At 30.2% G+C, this 24,618-nt stretch overlaps 1 protein-coding gene across 5 annotated transcripts in view; it reads left to right on the forward strand.

Annotated features, from left to right (window-relative positions):
• The window catches only part of LOC143053457 (neuralized-like protein 4), a 93,065-nt gene that overhangs the window by 25,536 nt on the left and 42,911 nt on the right, over positions 1-24,618 (forward strand). The window contains exons 6-8 of one of the 5 annotated variants that reach the window (XM_076226244.1): positions 314-346; positions 1,001-1,083; positions 2,465-3,199. The exons of 1 other annotated variant lie outside the window; for it this stretch is intronic. In XM_076226244.1, coding sequence (XP_076082359.1) covers positions 314-346; positions 1,001-1,083; positions 2,465-2,659 — 311 coding nt within the window. In that variant the 3' untranslated portion in view covers positions 2,660-3,199. Of the gene's footprint in view, positions 1-313; positions 347-1,000; positions 1,084-2,464; positions 3,200-24,618 lie in introns of those variants that run through there. 3 more of the 5 variants (XM_076226245.1, XM_076226247.1, XM_076226248.1) reach the window with 3 other exon arrangements.

Here is a 24,618-nt window from a genome sequence, read left to right on the forward strand (position 1 = left end):
TGTATGAAAAGAAACTATGATCGCTTCATGAAAATAATATAATACAATGTTTGCATTGTTTGAGTTACTTCTTACGAATTAGTAAGAACATTATAATTAATGTTCGTACTAAGTTCAGTCTCGTATTTCATGAATGCATATTTCAAACTATAAACATCAACGTTTACATGTAACTCAATACATGTGACTCCTTTATTGTAATCAGTCAAAGTTTCAATTTTCGTGCAATACACAAAATTAGTGTTAAATTGTTTACTATAGAAATATCTTAAACGTCCATCTGTATGACCTAACTGTTATAACTCGGTTTTAGATTGTGAATCTAGGGGAAGCACAGAAAACAGAGGTAGATATGTTTTGTTTTCTATATTGTGTTTATGAGACTTGAAACGTGGCAATCAGCAAAATAAAACAGAGATTAACGTTTATATTAATGAATACATAATTCAACAAAAAACGAGATTTACATAAATAGCCCATTTATTTTATCAAAACAGTATATTAAAAAGACCCACCAATTTATGGATTATGGTGCTTGAACGAATTATTAAAAAAGCAATAGCGTTGGCAATTCGTTATTTATAAAGTTTACTATTATGCTTTAGAATTCACTATTTTTTTTTAAACGCATTTCTGTTCAATACTTTCAGTGCCTTTGTTTGGGCAACTTTTTATCTAATGTGATAAAATAGTCATGTTTAAAAATGTTTAATATTGTTTTAAAATCTTTCATTCAATTGTAATAGCAAACGATAACATACAATATAATACCAATAATAAAATTCAACATATCAAATGCCTGAAACAAGCAGACATTTAAAAATTTATTTGTTTTGAACATTTAACGAAATGTAATCTATTGTTTTTTTTTTTAAAGATACATATAAAACTATGTTGGGTATACATATCTATTTTTTATAAGCAGTATAATTATATGTAATATGAGTGAATAAGTGCGTTATGTACAGTTTATAGTATACTTTGAGATACTTTGTTTCAGCAGTTGAATTAGCTACAGAAGCGGGAGCACAGGTGGCAATCAAAAAGACACATAGTTTCAGCGGGAGACCAGCAGATTGGAATGTTTGTAAAATTATTACCATTTAGTATAAGCTTTTTTTCAAAGGCCACACCTGTATATACTGTTTTACATATAAATAAATAGTAAACTCCATGCTTAAACGACCCCGACTTGAATAATCATTGTACTTTTTATGTCACATAAACAAATTACACGGTTGTCATTTTGTGTCAATATTCAAAGTTGAGAGTCTTTTAACAATGGAAATTAAGATAATATTAAAATCGATTGTTGTAGTTATACAATACTGAAAATATATGTGCTTGTTGAAAATCTGCGCTTTGCATCAATTGAATGTATATTTAGATGTTTTTCGATGTAATCTATAACGATAACGTCTATACAAATTCCACTGGAAGTTCTCAATTTAAAAGGATACTGCTGATTCATTGATAGTTAAGGGATAAGTTTCTTTTTAACTTCGTGATTAGTGGTTTACCATGGATGTTAATGTTGAACAACAACATATTTTCAATCGGCTAGTATCCAGACCAATGAAAACAATATAATCAAACATCTCCGAGAATACAGTTTATCATTCATCCAAGAAATTTGTTGCCAACGATTATATTTAAATTCACAGTAAAACGGATTTTTCCTGACTGTGCAATAATAAACATTTCTTTTAATGATCGTTATTGAATAGTCGATGCCCTGAATCATTCTAATTTACAATTACAATTTTAATGATTATCTATATTTAACCTCTTTCATTTTTGTTTTGTTGTACCACATACTTTTATTCATTCATTTGAAAATATTACACCTGTTATACCATTATGTAATATCTGTGTTATAGATAACGAAGGATATGTTAAAAAAGCAATGAATTCCGCCCTATTCTCCTCAAAGATACCTCGTTATACAGTTGATTACCAGTTTTGTATTATCATGAACAACATAATAGGTGCTTGATTTATATTTTCAGTTTGTGTTTAACATAAGTGTAACTATCCCTTTGATCTTTTTTGCTATAGTTTTGATAATGTAAAACGAACCATGTAGTTTACAAATTATGGATAAATAATTGAAGATGATCATTTGTCGATATTCTTTCTTTAATAAAAAACGTGATTACTCTGATGTTTAGGTCTGAGCATATTAAACTAATCCATTGTTTTGTATACACGTCATATACGTATATTTGTATACGTCCAAATAGTAGGAACACTATATATTGCAATCTAATTGACATCCCTAATACATATCAACTACTTTTTTTAAGTAACAAATGTTAAGGTGAACAAACACTATTTAACCTTAGACATATTATGCATATGCTGGACACATGGTTGTTATCACCTTACCACACGATGTGAAGGTTTATGTATTATTTGTGTTGTGAAATATCTATATATGTATCTTTTTTTTTTCCTTTTTCAGGTGGATGCCGTTTGTGAGTTCATCACGTCAATACCGGATTGCTCTCCGTATGCGGAAAAATTCAGATCAGAGCACATCGACGGTGCCTCCTTGATAGAATTAGACAAAAAAGATCTGAAAGAATTTTTTGATATGCCTTTAGGTTTAGCCGTCAAAATATGTTCTCAATTGAAGAAGTTAGAGGGAAAGAAATAGACGATATATATTATATGGATCCAATGTATACATTTAAATCTTGAAAATTCCTTTTGATTCTATCATTGTAAGAGGTCACAAGATTTTCCCCTTATCGTGGTAAAAATGTTATAATTACACTGGTTTAATAATCTTCAAATAATTATTCGATTTTTTTTGTTTGCTTCAATTGCAATACCATTGGATATAATAAATCACTTGGATACAAATTGGTGTAGTAAAAAAAAATGAAACATTTGTTTTTCATTACAAATTTTATTTATTACCTTTTGTAGTTGTTTCTTTGTCATATGGTACAAAAATCATTCAAAACAATCAATTCGTGTTGGTCCCAGATGACTTTTAAAATATGTACATCATTGAAAAAGTTCCAAATTATCTCTCTTTGGTGGATTAATGTCATTTTTTGGCTTTAAAATTGAAATATCTATTTTAACTCATCGGTGACCTATATTTTTTAATATAATTTCCATATAAGCTGTACCTTAAACTAAATTATTGTAAAATTTTACCGATTTCTGTATTAAATTTCTTTTTTTATTTCGATATTAACCTTTATTTCTCCTATTAGTTCAACAGAAAAAAAACACCTATACAAAAATGTATGCTTCTTTCGAAGGCAGATTGTGAGCGCAAATGAACGGTGACCCCACTTTGTTATTTTATTTTTCTATTAACTATAAGATAAAGTTCATTTATAGAAATATATATAGAAATCCTATATAAATGATTTAGACCCGCGAACCCCCTTAATGATATAACAATTGTAGCCTTTGGTTGAGGTCAATACGATGTTATATCGACCTAGAGAAGCATATCAACCTAGGACTTCGTCCTCAGTCAATATGCTTCACTTAGGTCGATATAGCCTCGTACCAACCTCATACAAAGGCTATAATTGTATAATATTATTAATTCGTATATTTTAACACATTTGATTCATTTAGGGATAATCACATGTTAAACTATATTTTCGAAGGTAGAGAGAAAACGGCGGATAGCAAAAAGCATATTGCAAAGAGCATATTGCACGGTTATTTTTAGAATATCTAAAAACCGATTTACTTTGTGACGTCATGTAATGAATTTCATGATATCGTTAAACGTTTTGAAACAAATGATATCTGTGATCGATTATTTGACGAAAAAAGTCTTCCTAAGATGTCAAACACACAAACAAAATAATTAAATAACAACGTATATGTTATTATTGTCAAGGAGACAATATGATGTATAAAATTCAAACAAAATCAAATGACGATTTTGATACAAATATACATAATGGTCTGAAATTAATAATATAACAAATATAGCCTTTGTATGAGGTCAATACAGGATATATCGACCAATATACTTCTTTCAGGTCAATATATCCCTGTATCGACCTCATACAAAGGCTAGTATATTTGTATAATATCAGAAATACACGTTTTGTCTTTGAAACAAGGCTATATTTAGTCCAAAGACAAGCACATAACTCCAAAGCGAATTGCGAGAAGTGGTTTCGTATTTCGTTTTGGTTAAAGAAAAAAAAATACTAATAGTTTATGTAAAATAACGACTCGTGTACGGTGTCGCGTTTATATCTTTTTAATGCATTGGTGCAAATAGATGCAAACAATAATGACCATAAAATGTCAGGTTTGCTAGATCAGACAGTAACCTAACAACTAAACAATTGAAAACCTACATATCAATGTTTAACATTCGCCAGCAATGAGCAATTTTCATAAATAAAACATGATTGAGGTGAATACTTTGCGAGTAAAGAAAAAGACACTACCATAGATTTGTTATTAACCCCAGATGCTTGATGGGTTCAAATCAGTATTCAGGAATTACCACTTTTCATAACACCACATTACAACAGAAATTAAAAAATACATGTAGAGCCTCGAAGTATTTCTCCGACATTGTTATGTTTCTGTTGGCATTATAAATATTTCGATTTGAGCGTCACTGATGAGCCTTATATAGACGAAACGCGCGTCTGGCGTTCTAAATTATAATCCTGGTACCTTTTGATAACTACTATGTAGCTTTCTTTCTGGCAAACACGGTTTTATAAATGCTCACAGGCACCGACCATTGAAAAACAATCGATCTGTTTAAAATAAGAAATGAAAATAATTGTTGTTTTTTTTATGGCAAATAAGAAAAATGACCGTTTGATTTAAAATTGTTTAAAATTATTTAGAATAGATTGAAATAGATGGAAATAACGTTTTTTAATGTGAAAAGGCTAGACTTTAATTTTTGCCGATGTGACTGAGTGGTTTTGTTTACAATTATTTCCCACTATTTCCCTAGTGCAAATCTGCAATAATTATTGTATCATCAGGTTGTTTGATTTTCACATTATAATAACACTGAGAATATAACGGATGAATTTATAGTTAGCTTTTTAATGTCCAGTGGCAACTATTAGATGTATCATTAGGAGGACATTTACAATGTTAATATAATAAAATTAGATGTACATGTATGTTTCATTATAATACGTTATTCTGATTGGCTACACTGCAATATTGTTCCTAAATCAATTTCATTACACAATAAAATCTACCATTCATGATGACACGAGGTCCCACAATATAGTGCAGAGGTAAATAAAAACTTGGTAGAAATCGTGTTTTCATGATCCTAGCTAAACAATGTATTTATAAGTATTGAATGCTTCTTTTTGTAACTTCATAGGGTTGTAAAAGCGTTGACCGTGCACATTTTTTTAGAATGAAGCGCTTCCGTGCTTCATACAAAATGTACTTCGGTCAACGCTTTTACACCCCAATGAAGTTAAAAAGAAAAGCATTCAATAACTAAATATAAACAAGGACATCCTGTGTTAAGCAAACATGTGTAATCACGGCACAAGAGATCACCTATAGACCGTGTATATCATATGTGTATTAAGGGTGGGTTTTTTCGAATAAAGGAGATATAGATACAGGAAAATAAAGAAAAAAAAAATAAAATTTAGAATAGTGTATAACGGGCAAAATAAAGATCAGAGGAAAATGGTATTTATAAGAAAATTAAAGAATAGAGGGAGTGGTCTAGTTTTTGCCGGACAAATATTGATGATTATTTAAAGTCAAGTGCATTTATAGGATAAATAATACACAATCGTTTGTACATTGGTAGGGATTTATGTTTAGAGTTGATGAGGCACATTTGAGAAATTGTTTTTATTTGAAATTTTTCGAATAATTTGTTTTTTTTTCGTCTGATTTTAAAATTAATAAAAAATATCTTTAATCTAAAAACATATGGTTTAATTACGACATATAGATAAAACTGCTATTCAGTCGATTTTAAAATACATGCTATAAAAGAGAATACATAAAAATACTTAACAAATTTAAACAAAAAGTCAACCTTAAGACCCCGAATATACTTTTGTAAGAACATTAGATTAATTCCGAATTCCATCTAAAATACATTGTTCATTTAAAGAAAAAAATGGTAATTCCTTAGGCTATTTTCAAAAAAAAAAAATGACTGAATTCTCTGCAGACTGTAGTTTACCCGCACATTCATCAAGCACGTATTTCTACGGCTAAAACAAATCATAATTGTATCTTTTAATTTGTTTAAATTTATTTAAGTGTTTATTTTTCAAAATTTTTATGTAAATAATGTTGGATCAAGATCGAGTCAGATTAAATTATTATCTATCAAATTATTAAATAAAAACTAAAACATGTATCCAATCTAAATTATACACATATTATCACCTATATATATCAAAAGATTAAACAGAACACAATTTGTGTTTTATATTTAAAAAAAAAAAACATGTACGCTAAACTATGCACGCCAAGAAACAATGTATGCTTAAACGATACGATATACGCTAAACGAAACGATGTACGCTAAACGATACGGTATACGCTAAATGAAACGATGTACGCAAAATCATACGATGTACGGTAGAAGGACGCTTATGTTATCGTTTATGGTATGGTTTATGGTACATGGTTTCGTTCGTTCATCATTCGTTCAGCGTCCGTACAACGTTCGGTCAGCGTTTCGTTTGCATTCGTACATCGTTCGGGAAGCGTACGTACATCGTTCGGGCATCGTCCGTACATTGTTCGGGCATCGTTCGTATTGTTAACTTTTACATTACACGGACTGTATTTATAGCTTGTAATTTTATTTTCGTATTAAGGGAAACGGATTTATATGTTTCGTTATCCCAATTATTGAATATTTTGTATATTTCGTATTTATGTCTTTACCCTTGTAACTATATATATATATAACGATTTTTTTAATAACATATGTTTACATGATTGTATTTAGAACATACGATATTTGGCTTCATAATAGATATAATGAGCTACGAGATTTATGATAAAGTCTATACAATATGTTGTGCGCACATAACAAATGAAAACTATAGTCTTTAACTAATGTAATTACCCGCTAATTATCTCGGGAATTGTTCGTGCCGGAAATGTTTCAGTCGATTAAGTGATAGTATGCATCAACATTAAAGTAGTTAATATCTTCTTTTTAAACCATTGGGGTGACGTCAGTCTGATCATTTATCGTGGTTTCTTTTTTCAAGAATCAACGCTTATCCATTGTATCTATATCACTTACTAACGTCAATGTACTAATAATTCAATAATATCAAACTCTTTCAAAGTACATGTCTTGTGTCTTTACGGTGATTACAGATTATTGTAAGATGCAGCTGCTCTTTTTTCTATGGTATTATGTAAAGTATACTTTAAATCAATATCAATATGTATATTTATCTGTTGATTATCAATTAGACAATCCATTTGCAGAAATCATTTTTACAATATCAGTACTTGTTTGTGTTCTGAAATATTTAACAGATAAATTGTCCAAAAGTAGTCGTCTTTAATAACTTGTGGAGCCCAATAACAGAAGAGATTTAAGAAACACATATCAATTTTAATCAGACAACATAACGAATAATAAAAAAAAAAACATTGTAAATACAACCATGGTCATATTAAATGCCAGAATGTAGTGAAATCCATCGCAAGCAATAAAAGATATACTAACTTGAATATCAATAATATTTAATTCGATGTGGGTTTTAAGTTACATCTCTAATTTGAATAATATTATTATTATTATATAGCAATTGTTTTTAATACCTCTTGATTTACAAATAATAAGAGAATTGTGAGTGCCTTAACCATGTTACCGATTTCATTTTATTTGACATAAGAAAAGCGTACATGTACACTCATACTGAAAGGTGTGATTTTTCTTTATAATATATATCATATTGATACAATATGTTAAAACATTCAATTTGTAACTGTTCAACGTTTCATTAAAAGTGCACATGACTTTTCTGTATGTATGTTTGTTATTATGAGAACTTCAAATCTAATTAGTTTGTTCTGAAAAGTATCTGTTATTCTGAACACGTGCAAATACCCTCAAAACTTAATATAGAACTTGACATAACGTGAAGTACACATGTAAAGTACACTAAAAAGTAGAAAACAAGTCTTATGACGATTGTTTACAGGTCTATCTCAGTCAATGTTATTCTCATGTCTGAATTATTAATTAGATAAATTACCTTTTACCTTGCTTTCTTTATCAAATATTTCCCTCAATCTGATTTGTCGTTGAATTAATATTCTTCCATAAACGACTTACAGACAGCTTGTTGTCATTTTTTTCAATGTCAAGCATTAGAAAGAAATTATTGATAGGGAAACCTGAAGCAAAAGAAACATTCGCTTGAGGTGTAAGAAGTTGAAAACTCATGTATCCATTTTTTGGATAAAGTACATGTATGAACTGGCCTTGATTGACCTACCTTATTACAAAACAAAACGTAAAATTACTTTGACTGTTCTGGTAGTAAGTGATTAAGATTGTAACACAATGATGACTCCTATACCCCTATTTGTGGCATGCTTCTCAATTTTAAACTACTATGTCTGATTGTTTTGTTCACGCATCGTTTTCAATGTAATGGAATTTGATGTGACTGTTGTACAAAAGACAGGTTTATCTAGGTTAAAAACCAGGTTTAATAAATCACTTTCTACATAATGAAATGCAGTTTTCAATTTTCGTCGGAGTTTAATATTTTTATGATTTTACTCTTTTTATTTTAACTTAGAGCCTTCTCTACAAGTTTTTGCGTCGATTGTAGTATTTTGTGTTTAGCCGAATGAATTGTTGCAGCTTAACTGTTTTTGTGATGCGATCTCCGTTTTTTCGTCCAAATGACAATATCGTGTGAAGGTGGTATGGGTGTCTTCCTTCATCTTGGATTGTAAAAAACAGAGAACCAAAGGTCAAGATTTTCTATCAAGTTTGCAAGATTTGATGCAGGAATGCAGATATTTAATGTGAATTTTCTTTTAAAAGAATCAATTTATAAGAATATAACTTTAAAATATTAATATTTTTGCAAATGGTGACTTTTGGTTGTTTAAAAAAAAAAATTAAATTGGCATTTTAAGGGGAGGTAACTCTAAAACAGTGCATTTTCTGAAGGATTCTACATGGAATTTTCCTATTTTGTATTTTAGCTGGAAAAAACGTACGGTGACCCTATCTTTTCTTTTGATATTCTCAAAGCATTGTCTGAAAGCTATCTTCTCCTTAAGTATTTTACAATTCTATCATTTTGTTTAGTTTCTAATCACAAAATAGTGTTTTTTTCCTGTATAATCCATACAAAATGTGTCATTTTGTCACGTCATGTAGCTTGAGAAAATGCGCGGTGACCTATCATTTTATTATATTTTTCTACATATATCAATAGATACTACGTTTTGGCAAAGTATGAACAAATTCTATCATTTTTATTTTAGACTCCCATACCACCTTAATATTATTTATATACAAAGTGTATACCTTTGTGTAAACATCTTTCACATTGTATACATCGTGATGTTGAAATGAAATGAAACCAATTAACACATGTGTTAAGAAAAAGACATATAGCTTAGCGACATAAAACGTGATGATATATGAACTATAAAATAATGCAGTAGCAATCGCTTATCGAGTCTCTCTGTATAGGCAAGTTTACGAGATACATAAAGTGAACTGCACCTTAAAGCAAAATGAAATATGATATCAATATCATCTAACCTTAAGCGACATTTCTGTACATATTCATTGATAAATTCACTGTTCATGCCTAGTTACATTGGATTGAGTTTAACAGTAATTCTTTTAAATCTTTATTTTCTATCATTTGACAGAGACAGATTCTGGATTATCACATTGATAAAGATATATATGATATGGTTTGTAAGTCAGACTGAAGGAATGTATTTCAATTAGGGGTTCTGACTATGAATTAACACCAAATCGTTTAAAATAAATCTTGAAATTGTCAAATATTTTGATGATGTCTACAACATCTCATACACAACTGTATAAGGACAGGACAAAACAACTATAAGTTATATCAACCGTTCACATTATACGATATCAAGCGCGAAGGGAGATTAGGATAACAAATATCGGACTTAAAGGTCACGAAGGTATGTTAACAAACGATGCACGTCTATAAAAAATAAAACAATTTGATATCATGAATCATTATCCACAAAATGAGTGTCAAACATCTGTCATATTTTTGACTTTGTGCAGACTTTCATATACTTCATAAGCTTCATAATTGAATAAAATAAACCATATAGTTACATGTCTATAGACAATCGTATTCCATAACATAAAGGTATGAGATCAAGTAATGATTTCTTTTGTCATATCTCTTAAATACTTCTAATATACGGTTGAAACTTTATCATTTCCTTCAAATAGTATGAACACATAATGTTGGAATTTTAGGCTATTACTATGATTAGTGCTACATAAAGGTCGTTACTTTTTAAGAAGTCTAACAAAGAGTTCAGAATCTAAACATCACGTGTGATGAATGTTATCTAAATGAAAAATATACAATGCAATTGAAATAACTTTCATAAATTCATTCGATAAAGACTAATTATAAATGATTTGACAAAACGTTTTTCACAGAATGACATTGAAGTTTTAATTTCTTCGACTTTTATCTTATTTTATCTTATCACGGATGGTTTCGATGATTTGATTAAAGTTGTGCCTACTTAATAATGTAGAAAAAAATTGTCATCTGATGTGGTATATTTACGTTATAATAATAAAAGAGTTAATTTCTTTCCCCAGAGAAAACTTTCGACATGCTGTGGTGAAAAAAAAATCTGTCATATCACATTCGTGTATTGACTATGTAATTGATTATACTGAATATTGCCATTTAAATGTTGGTTTTGCCAATTTCTGTCGAAAGGGTAACAAGTATATACATTGTTTCCCAATGGCCCGATGTGTTACATTTATAATACAATAAGCGTTCAGTTGAAGGAAACACAGACATAATTCAATTTAGAAGTCTAGACAGAGTCTATTGAAAAGGGTGTACAATATTGTATACATTAGTATTGGCAGGTAAAAGGGTAAAGACGCCTGTAATGTATACAATAAATAGTTTATCGTGTTATCAAGTTTCAACTTCTTCTAACACTTTATATTCCCCAAAAACAAGATTTGATGCAATATTACCTATAAAGTCTACAAAGACAATTCAGTATTGGAAAAAGGCTTTGGTCAATGCAATGTGACGTGTTTAAACAATATATTTGTTAACTTATAGATAAGAAAGTTTTTGTATTCAAAATTGTAGATAAAGTCGACAAAAACAGAAATACAAATTAGCAACGTACTAGAAACAACAATACTGAAAATCAATAGTAAATAGTAAACACCTTCACAGTAATGAAAAGTCAAAACAGAAATAATCAAAACGCAGTAAATCCCGGATGACATGATTTGCTGCACTAGGGACATTATTTACAACTCAAAATACGTTGATAAAATAGTATCACATAATACGCAGTTACATCTTAGCGCATGTGTCATCCATTCATTTGATATGTTTGAGCTTTTTGGTTTTGCCATTTTACTGAGACTTTTCGTTTTGAATTATCCACGAAGTTCAGTTTTTTCGTATTTTTGATTTTTTGTAAATACTTTGTTTAACATTAATATAACAACAAATTGTTTAAATATCGATAATGTAATAATTTTCTTTGAATTGTCAACATGAGATAATTATTGTGTTTTAAACACAACCACAGTATTTTTTTGTGTTTGATTTTAATTATTCTAATTGCCTTTTGGTGTTTTAAATTTCGAAGATTCGTCATACTTATAAACATTACTGAAATCATTTAAAATGTATGTAATCTAAAATGCATTGCCTTGGAGGTTGCATTTTTGTAAATAATGACAATGCAATTTCCCATAGGAACTCTTTTCACGACTAAAACTGTACCACTTGAATAAAAATACGAGTGAACCAACACCTGATGTGGTGATCGTGCGGTAGGGTAAATACGAGTGGATGCCGCTAGGTTTTCACAGTCATCTTGAAAATAAAGAATAAAAATACGAGTGAACCAACACCTGATGTGGTGATCGTGCGGTAAGGTAAAGGAAAACGAGTGGATACCGATAGGTATTCACAGTCATCTTGAAAATAAAGAATGAGTCGACAATAAAGACAACAATACTCATGTTTTTACCGCATAGTATCTGTTTATTAGGTCTACATGTGTCGCCTAGTAGATAGGCATCATCAGGACAATTATACAAAGAAATATGACAGTGAAGTACGAATCTTGCGGTTTATCAGTTTAACCGGAAGTGTAAGTTACATAATAGTAGTTATGGTGACGTTATATAAATAGAAAGTGAAAGTGAAAGTAAATTAAAATAGAAAATATATGAATAGAAATGTTAGTGTTTTCTTGAAAACAAATCTTATCCTGGAATATGCACCACATTTATTTTCAAAGGTCAAAATATAGGGCTGTGCGGCATATTTTCAACATTTATATGCCCTGAACTTCTCAGAGTTTAAACAAACACTAATTTTCTACCCTTACCTAGAATAAAAGGTTACCACAGATTTCAATTTTACAATATGCACATGTATATTTACTGGTAACAATCCGAAGTTATGTCTCTGTGAGATGGAACATAGAGAGCATAACTGGGAACCAGTATGTAAAACAAAATTAATTTTCTATGCATATTCAAGATCTCCCCAAAAGAGGCGTGTTTTGAAAAACAGCTGTATTTACAAAGTGCAACCTGGAATGGACAATCCAATCGTATTTTCCAACAATTTATCAATACATTTATTGTTATCAATTTCCAATTTGTAATGAATCAATTGCAAAGTATTTTCATTAAATATTTGGAATAAAATATTAAAAAAATATTAAGAAATTTCTGTTGCTCAGTATTTAGTGTTGTATGCTGTGTTGTGTGTACTAATGTGTATTGGCGTTTTTTAGCTAAGGCGTTGTCAGATCATTTTCGGATAATGAATGAACAATAAGAAATTAAAGGCTAGCAGACAAGTATTCACATAAAGTGGATTTTGAATAATTGATAAACCAAGTAGCACTTCTTGTCGATAAATATATATATATGTCTTGATATAACCACCAAAACAATTTTATTCAATTTTCAAGCTACGAATAACGTGTTTTGCTTGTTTACCGTGGAGTTGTAATAACCAATTTGATTGCGACATTTTAAATATTTCATAGAAATGAAAGCACCACTTTGTTTATCAATTATTCAAAATGCACTTTATATATCTATGTGAATACTTGTAACCTATACAAATTACATGTATGCAATGTCTACGAGATGTGACAATCAATACGCGCTATTGAATACACAAATCTATCTCGATAAAAACATTGTCCCTTATATGAGAAGAGACAAGTACATATGTAGTCGATACTATTTCTTCTTGAGGTTATTGTCTGGAGAACTGTTTAATGGCATTTGTATTTTAAGGAATCCTGTTAGATCTTATTACTTGTTGCAATCTGAAATAATCTTTTCACCATTAATTTACCCAAATGGGAATACCATAGTGTAATGATATGTATTGTTATTCATTCATTGCCTTCAACAGATGCTACTTATTTTGATTTTAAAACGGAAAGATTCCAATAAAGAACATTGTAGTCACGATTTCACCTAAATAAAATGACAATGGAAAGAAAAAACATTATAACATATATAATTCGCCTGCAGGTTGCAGGTGCATCTGTTCTGCTGCCACACCAAACAATGAATATTTCTGTATCCGTGTTAACCTTGGTTTGAGCTAAATAGTGGATTAAAAATACCATTAATTAGTGAGTGAAAAGTAATCGCCTACTTGTCTGAATTCAAGTGAAATGGTAATTTCAATTTTGTGTCCTTTTTCTTGAAATACTTCAGTCGGAAGTCTGTCTCATCCATCATTTTCTACATTTGAAAATGCCTGTACCAAGTCCGGAATATTTCAGTTCTTGTCCATGTGTATCGTCATTTGATTTTGCCATATGATTAGGGACTTTTTGATTTGTTTTTGCCATGTGATTAGGGACTTTTCTATTTAATTTCCTCTGAGTTTAGTATTTTTGTGATTTTACTTTTTACTCATAATAATACACCTGTAATGTAAAACTGCAGGACACAAATGGCAGATACTAAGTAGACATTTAGAATAATTATACGACGAGCACTGAGCCCATATATGACAAAAAGACATGTACTAGTTTATTTCCTTGTGTAGGGTTCAAATACCACATATGTTTGTTTATACGTAATGATGTGTATATTTTTCTACAATAGCAATACAGACGGTGCTCGTTTAGTTTCGTTTGTATGCATAAACTTCGACTGTTCACCTTAACCTATTTAGACATGTTTGTAAGTTTCATTGTTGTATTATTTCTCTATAAAGTTGTCCCAAAAAGCATCTGGAAGTAAACTAGATGTCTTGACGATATATTCATTCAGAGTTTAATCGATTTTATTTCCATTAATATGAACAAGATTTATAGATGTAAGTTCAAATACTAAAAGATTGCTCATGCTGCCACACATACAAACTAACAACGTATACATAGAAATAGAAAGGGTGATATGAGTGCCAATGAGACAACTCGTCATTGCAGTCACACTTTATAAAAGTAAACCAATACAGGTCAAGGTACGGTCCTCAACACGGATCATTGGTTCACATCGAATAGCAAGCTATAAGGGGCATCCAAAAAATTACTAGTAAGTGTAAAACCATTCAAACGGGAAACTAACGGTCTAATCTATACAAAAAAACTAGAAACGAGAAACACTTATAAACCAAATAAACAAACGTCTGAAAATCAGATGCCTGACAGGTGCAAACAATTGCAGCGGGATTACATGTTTTAGTGAAATCAAATTTTTCTGAAACAATAATGTAACATCACAGTATAGAAATACATATTATAAAATATCAATTAGAATGGCTAAACTCAATCGAAAAGAAAAAAACAAACTAAGATAGTAAGCTTTTTAAAATTAGTATAAAACCGTCATACTATTCACTTCGTCAAAATGCCTTGTTACAGAGTGAACACTAGACAAGGGGTTGATCAACGATCATTGGGATAAAACAAAGCATGTATAGGTACTTTGTAATTCATAGGAACAGGTTTAGAATACTTTCCATGCAAATAGAAACTTCTTAACTATTCTGAAACCTGCATTGTGACCCAGTTGTTAGGGCTTAGATTTGCAGTTACCGGTATTTCCTTTCTTTAGTATAATTTCGCTTTTATTGTTATAACATTAATATTGATGGCTGTTTACTACTAATAAATATTGTTTTGCATCTGAGATATTTATACAAATCATTTAACATGTGTGTCACGTCATTACGTAATTTGGCACGTAGAGCAATAGTTTGGAACGATTATATATCACTTTCAAAGGATTTACGACATCATTTATGATACTTATTTTTCAATTTGTAATGCATCCATTTAGAAATTTAACACTTGAAAAACGATTTTTTCCCAAACTTTTGTTATGAATGTGTTTTTCCATTTCACAATTGTCCATTACAAGTAATAACTCAATTTACAATTCTAATGTTTAACTCCAACACTGAATTGGGAAAACTAATAAATAAATGTGAACTGTCAAGTTTGCTTCAACTATCAATCGGCACACCGCATCTTAACATTCACTTATAACACTGTTATAATCAACTAGGTGGCGTATTACATTTACCAAACTGAACATGTTGTGTTCTTGTAACACATATAGTTACATATATTACACGTATAAGTGTCATGTATTTCCAGCACAAACGAAATGAGAGAGTCCCTAATGCATATTCAAAGTGATAAATGTTATGTTTGAGAGTCATTTATTTCTGTAAGACGTTGTCTATAGAAATCGGATTAATTATCAATTAAATCATAAGCAACATTAAAAGTTAGACTAAATCGATATAAACAAAATTAACATTGCTACAAATATTATTTGATTTTTCCATACTATACACCTGGAAATAGATATTACCACGATTACATTGAACACAATATAAACTGATCTGATTGTATAACTTGGGTTTTACTAAATACTTTAAATCCGTTAATGGTTTAAAATTGAATTTGTGTTATACATTTTTAGCAAACTTACGACTAGAGAGACGCATCATTAGATCTCATTGCAGGACCAAAGTATATTTTGTAAAAATTGCGAAAAACTATGTTCGTGCAGCTGTTCTTTCTTGTCCATGTAGGATTAATAGTTAATAAAAAGTAAGTTAAAACCATGAGTTAAATTTTAAATCATAAACGGATTAAAAGTATTTGGTAAAACCCATTTGTTTTGATAAATTGTTAATACATTTGCGTACCAGTTTGTACATTTGCAAATACATTAGAGACAAAAAACTATGACAAAACAATTGACTTCTTATTGCACTTATGCACACAAAAAGGCAAACTTTCCGTTTAAATGCAAGTCAGTATATAGTCTACAAAAGCGATAATTAAATATAACTGGAATGACGGACTATAAAATGAAGGACTTGCGACGGGTATTTACTATATAGATGAGTTATGGTCGATAGGAATTTGCCTTGCTATTTTTAGTAGGTTTACAAAATTTACCTAACATTTTTACAATTATTTGGAAGACTCAGAAGAGATGTTATTATGAATGGTGTTTTGTGGTAATGCACACAATAATGCTTGTTATTTAATACCACGTTAAGTTAATTCATAAAGATATTTGAAATACGTGCGATATTTGATCCTGAAAATGATAATTAGTGGAACTCCCAATTATCCTTATTCTATAAAACCATTTATATTGACAAGCAGGTGCTAAGCTAACACGAGTTACAGCAATTTATGGTATGCAAGTTCACAGTTAGTTCATTTTGAGGACATATTTAGACACTAACATAGGTGGTAATTTAAGAAGAATGAAGTTAGTGGGAGTAGACTCATTAGTTTTTGTATAACATACAATTAATCAGAAGAATCAATTAATAAAATATAATTTCATAGAAATTGACATTTCTTTATTTCAAATGATACAATATCGGAGAGATAGTTTTACTTGTTATTGGAAGTTGTAAGCAGTTTATAATTGTTTTACATAATAAGTATTTTGTTAATTTATACCCTGTTGTAAATTGTTAGATACAAAAGAGGGATGAAAGATACCAAAGGGACAATCGAACTCATAAATCGAAATAAACTGACGACGCCATGGCTCAATATAAAAAAAGAAGAACAGACAAACAATAGTACACATGGCACAACATAGAAAAGTAAAGAATAAGCAACACGAACTCCACCAAAAACAAATGGTGATCTCAGGTGTTTCGAAAGGGTAAGCAGATCCTGCTCCACACGTGGCACCCGTCGTGTTGCTGATGTGATAACAAATCCGGTAAATAGTCTAATTCGGTAAGTCACATTCATGAATTTCAAAGTGAACTTCAAGGTGATTGTAGTTGCGACGTAAGGAACATATCCGATATAATTTGTGAAACGTGTATTCCAAAACGGTCAACCAACTCGTGATGGCGTCCGTAAAAAATACGAAGGGATGATTTCAACTTCACCATTTGGAACACTTGGTTACATAGCTTCATTGTGAGCAGCAACCCCTATAAAAAAAGCATGATAGGAAATGCAAGCACGGGAATATCGCATACAACATATGTTCACGATGTGCAGCTTTGACACACTGATACATTATGACATAATAAAAACATTTGTTATACATATCCCTGAAATCATTTGCAATTTTCCAGTTATATAGAGAGTCACATAATAAAGAGGCATTATGTTTGAACAGAGGAATGATTAAGAAATCCAGAAGAGGACACAATAGACTTAACAAATATTAATACAGATTCAAAATATTTGTCTTCTACGACATATTGAAAATAGAAAATGAAATTGAGGCAATTTCGTAACATATCGGCAAACGACAACTGATTTATGGTGCAATGTATCCAAATAGTGATCTTCTGCAGAAACTCTAGCTTCCTTTATTAAAAAAGGCCACGATAATGAAGACGAAAATTAGTCTTGAACCCCTATTTTTTATCGTTCAAATAATTAGACCGTCAAAACATATGATATATGCGTGCGTTGTTTCCCTACTCATACTGTATTGATAAACTCGTCATGCTTGTGTTTTAAACATATGCCATTAAATGACGAAATTCTATGACAAGATTTATAACAACGCTTTATAATGTAAATATTATGTCTTAAGCTTGAAAATACAAAACGCTATTTAATATGCTGTACATAACTAGTGGGTTTGGTAACATTTGTTAACACCAAAACAATCGACTTTCGTCATTACGCAAACTAGAGTTTTAATATTTATTTACTTCATTTTATCTTCGTTTTTTTTTCAATTTCGAAAAATATATATCATTTATATACTTCACGAGTTAAATTATATTACACGATTGATCATTCTTTTCGTTTTTCTATATGTTAGAAATTTAATTTGTGCAACATACAACACGTTGTATTACAGAGATGTTCACCTGCGTCTTTGTCATTTTATCAGGCATACAATCTGTACTTTCAGTCAGCATTTGGTAAATTGTTCTATCTTTTGTAATGGTGTAATGATCCTAGAACAAATATAATAGAAACATTATTTTCCTTGTATAAATATTTACTTTACAGATGCGCAAATCGAAACAAATGTCTTTCTTATGATGTTGGAAAAACAAAATCCTTGGAAGTTGAAAACCGTATACAGAGTTGGTTACCAGAATTATAATTTGAGACGCCAGACCCGCGTTTCGTCTACATAAGACTCATCAGTGACGGTCAGATCAAAATAGTTTATAAGCCAAACAAATAAAAAGTTGAAGAGTGCCAAATACGACTAAATTAATCTATTCCTGTGATAAGAAAATCCTCATATTTCGAAAAATACAAAGTTTTGTAATAGGAAATTTATAAAAATGACCATATAATTTATATTCATGTCAACACCGAAGTTCTGACTACTGAATTTGTGACACCCTCGGGGACGAAATGTCAACCAGCAGTGGCATCGATCCAGTGGTGTCAATAGTTATCTAAGGTACCAGTATTGTTATCTGATACGCCAGACGCGCTTTTCGTCTACATACACTACAAAAGTCTTAAAGTCTGAAAAGACCAGTTTTTGTCTTGATTTGCATGAACTTTTACTCGACATTCTTCAAAAGTATGACTTGTGTCTTAATTTTTCTTGACAAATTCTCATTTATATTAAATTTGTCTGAAATTTACTCAACATATTCTCGACATTCTGAATATGGTCTTAAAATTTCTTGACAAATTCTTGACATTTGAATACTGTCTTGAAATTTTTCGACATATTCTTCACATTCTTATTTGTTCTAAGTATGGCTTGACATATTCTGAACATTTTGAATTGTGTCTTAAATTTTCTTGACAGTTTTGAGTTCTGAGCAAATTTTGATGATATACAAATCATTCATTTAAAAGAAGAAAAATGTGTGTAATGTCATCTGTTGGAATGTATATTAAGTATTACACATGGACAGGATGTTACCCATAAAATTAAGGTATTCCACACCCCAGAGTACACGCAACTGTAAAATAGAAATTACTGATTTACCTGTAATCCATGTAATCAGCCATAAAACTTATCAGTTGACCAACCATGCCACTTCAATTTAAAAAGTTTGTTGATAGATGAAAATTATGAAAATCATCACTTTGATGAATTGTTTTTAATTAAAATGGTTTCTCTTCATCAAAATTATGAAGTAATTTATTTTAACATAAAAACAAATTGAATAATTCCCAATGATTAAACGAATATTATTATCTACTCCAGGAATAATCAATAAAAATGTATTTATAATGGGTCCCATCAAAGGTTTCTATAGAAATCATTGGTCTTATGAAATGGATCTCAAACAGACATGCACAATAAAGATCTAAACATTTTTTTTCTTTTCAGGAAGGAGTTATCACAAATATTTATTTGTGATAAAAATTTTTTATAAAATTCAACACTCAAATTTGAAAAAAAACGTTTTAATAGGTTGTTCTCAAAAATGAATAAGGTTTTTGAATCAAGATGACAAATTCTTTGACCTACACGATCACCCCCCTCCCCTTCCTATTTTAGCCACAATAACCCAAAAGATGAATTGTGGGGTCCAAAAGAGCCACATTTTAAAACTGCCTACAAGACACCTATTTTAGTCAAGCAAATTTGACTGGCAGTTTTGCGAATTGCAAAAATCTAAATGCTGTTTGTCAGTTACTTATTTTTCAAGTAAAAACAATTAATTAAACGTTTAATAAAAATCATTCAAAATTAAACTACATCGGGGATTATTCAAAGTATTCCAATTTAGTTGCACCAAAAGGGTATCTTACTATACCAAATTATCCTTGATTCTTCAAAGTTTAGTTTAGCCATAACAGAAAGGGGTATATAACAGCAATATAATATCATAAAAAAGAACGATGCAGAATAAGTCTGTACACATTTCAGGCGAAATTTATACTGATGAGATAGTGTCAAGAAATATTTAAGACTGTCAAGAATGTGTCGAGACACATTCAGACATTATTTAGGATGTCAATAATGTGTCAAGACATATTCAGACATTATTAAGAATGTCAAGAATATGTCAAGACAGATCGAGACAAATTTAAGACAGTCAAGATTCTTGTGTACAATTTGGAAATTAGTATGGCGTTCATTATCACTGAACTAGTATATATTTGTTTAGGGGCCAGCTGAAGGACGCCTCCGGGTGCGGGAATTTCTCGCTACATTGAAGACCTGTTGGTGACCTTCTGCTGTTGTGTTTTTTTATTTTGGTCGGGTTGTTGTCTCTTTGACACATTCCCCATTTCCATTCTCAATTTTAAGAATTGGTCTAGACCAATCCAGACTCTTTTCAGATGATCCAGGAAGAGTCGAGGAATTTTAAGGCAATGTTCATACTGTCAAGACACTTGTCAAGAAAAATCAAGAACCTTATTAGACAAAATAAGAATGTGAAGTAAAAATTCATACAGATTCAGATTTTTAAACTTTTGTAGTGATAAGACTCATAATTGACGCTCAGATCAAAATAGTGTATAAGCCAGACACATAAAACGTTGAAGAGCATCGGCGACCAATGGCATGATAAAAGAGGGGCAACATCTCAGAGCTGCACATGCGGTTGTGTGATTTTGTGTTTTCCATTTTTTAATCCCATATATAAAAAAACAATATATGGTGTCAGTGTCGAGATAATGAGTTACACGGTTGGTGATCAAATCTTTAGAACGTGCTAAGCTAAACAAATAACAAGTATTGCTCAAGTTTACTGATTATTGTACTTACTTTGCAATTATCGTGGGAATGGTAAGAAAATTAAACCCGTTGACTTATGAAGGGAAATGGTCCAGTCAATTGAGGGATAGTATGTACCATAATTGTCGCAGTTTACAAATTTTGTCCATCACGTTCATATGTTAATGCTACAGATTATCAAATTGTTTAAAGGTACATGTCTTTTGTTTTGTGAATGTGGGAGACAGTCGGAGTAATATGTATGTATTGAAAGAAATTGCAAAATAAAGAAATAGATATCCTTTTGCAAGTAATTTGTTGCGATTGTCAAACAAGTGAAATATGTTACAGATGAATTGAAAAAAAACAACTTGTAGAGTCCATTAACGATAACAAAATATTGTATTTTGAAAATGTGATAAACAACCACACTCTTAACTTTGACAATACACCACACGTATTAATAAGAAAAACATACTTAATCCATTGTATGGAATAAGTGATGTACTTACTCATAATTTAAAGTTATCAACCACTTTCAACGATTTATTAAATCATGTGAATTAAATATCGATAATGTCTTTATATAAATAACACATAGCTGAGGGGGTGATAGATCATATTGTTATTCCGAGAAAACATTTTCAAATGAAACGAACAAGGAGAAGGAACTATGGCATTTTTACGTGACATATAATAAAATATAACATCACGTGCTTTGTTGATAAAGATAAATTTGCAAAATTGAATAAACCTGTAAATGTTTACAAGCAATCTCAATTATCCTGACCTAAGATCATACTTCCATACATGATAAAAGACGAGACTATTTTAGATTATACGTAAATACAATCAGTGTGAATATGCGAAACACAATTTAATATTTCTTTCAAAAATCTACAAATAAATGTAAATCATAAAAAAAACGTTGACGACGTCACGGTCACTTGACACAATTATGATTTGGGTTAATAAACAAAACAACGTCAGCCAATCAGAAGACACATTACATCCAACATGAAATGATATTATCATACACGATTTCCCATGTAAAAAGTATAATCACAAAAAATACTCCAAGGTAAATCTAAAAAGGTAAAAACGTCCTAATCAAATTGCAGAATGTAAGTCTAAAATACATTAAACGAACTGATAACAAATGTCATATTCGAGACTTGATACATGCATTTTCTTATGCAGGAAATTGTGGACTGAATCGAGTTTTATAACTAGCTAAACCTCTCACGTGTATGGCAGTTGCATCATATTCCAGTATTCTGATAACAATGAGTGAGCAAAACAATCAGTCACAATAAGTAAAAATGTCACAATTAGGGGTACATCAGCCAATATATATATTGTTATCATCATAAGTATCATTAAAACAAACAGATGTAACAAAGAAGCACACAAAGGCAGACATCAAATTTAACTTCGCGTTTTTATTATAAGATTTTACTATTTCAACAAAAAGTGTCCATAACTTGTCCTTATATGTACACGGTATATTACAGACGTGCACTCTTTCTTACTGATCAGTAAGATTAATTCTCAACAAGTAAAGTCCCCACAGGATTAACTATAAAACATAGCATATATAAAAGTGCACACTGACATTACATCTTCAGTTTCAAATCAAATTATATGAAAATTGGTTACAGATCTATCTAATTCAATAAAGTTCTTGTGTCCGAATCAGTCAATAATTAAATGAATACACACTAACCCTTACCCTGCTTCAGTATATTGAATATGTGCATCGATTTGTTGGTTGTTTTTTTTTTGTGGAGGGGGAGGGGGTTGTATTACTATTATTCAATTAGCAGTCATCTTGGTGTCACATTTCAAAACATCAAAAATCATGCAGAAATTGTTGATAAGGTTAACAATATATAGGTCAAGATATGTCGGAATTTGAAAATATGTATCCGGTTTCTGTATGACTTTTAAATCTGAGTTGAGAGCAAGCTGAACCACTCACTTGTATGTTGGTCGCACACAGTTTCATTTAATAGAAGACGGTGTGTGAACAAAACCAACAGACAAAATACGTGTACAACAGTTAACATTGTGTTATATAAAACAAAGAAATTTGTAGCAAATGCACCCCAAAAAGACTTTTAGATAAAATACATTTATTTAGTAAAAATAATGTAAAAGGCACAAGACACACATTTTACCGTAGCACATTAACATTAAACTTGATGCTATATACAGATCCATTCAGAATACGAGAAAACATCATATTGCGTTCCTAGAAAGGAAATATATGTATTCTGCATTTATTGGATATTTGGGTTTAAACAAAACAAAGGAACGTAAGGCATGCAAATACCAGAAAAGCTAAGAAATCCTCATGGATCACATCTATTTTTTAAATTAATTGATAGAGTTTTTAACAATATTAACATAGTATTTACAGCTTTTTAGAATGAAGTTCAACGTTCTCTTGTTGAATATATTTATTCCTTCACGTTGGTGTCTTAAATAAATTAAAACAATTAGACACACATATCATAGAGACAATAGTAATAATTAGATATGTTTTTCCCTTTTAGTTTTGATACAGTGTTTATGAATATATATATGTATATATACGATATATTAGGAAAGATTGAAAATGTGTCTTTGTCTATTGTGTGTTTACTGTTAAACATTTTGATTCTTCTTTTCCTTTTTCTACACAGTTACAATATTATGAAGGTGGAAGCACTTATGATATATATATAATGTTGAGAGAGAATAGTATTTTATTTTGAGGGAAATGAATACTTTTTAGATGATAACTTTCAACATGATTTATATATCAATAAGAGCTCTAATTCTATTTAACTATTCATTATGCTTTTTTCTATTATATTTGTTATTTTAATGTGTTATACGCATTAAAAAATAAAATGCACATAATACAAAACACATATGTTGTAGTCAAACAAATACAAATGTTTTATATTTACTTTTCTATTTTTAATTTCTATTACTGTTAATGGACATATCATGATTTGCTTTTACAAACTGTAACTTGGTTGCAGAGTTGTCTCGATGGCACTCATGCCACATCTTCCTATATCTATAAACGTTTTTATTAAGCAATCTGTATTAATCCAAAATAATCAAAGACAAATATTGCATGTTTGTATGTACATGTACAGTTAGATTCGTAATAACTAATACTTTTCTTTTATTGTTTGCTATTAATTTTGAATTGGTATAATTTTTTTTTTCTTTCATATAGGCTG

This window comes from Mytilus galloprovincialis, chromosome 12 (assembly GCF_965363235.1).
Source record: "Mytilus galloprovincialis chromosome 12, xbMytGall1.hap1.1, whole genome shotgun sequence".
In the NCBI taxonomy this organism is placed as follows: Eukaryota; Metazoa; Mollusca; class Bivalvia; order Mytilida; family Mytilidae; genus Mytilus; species Mytilus galloprovincialis.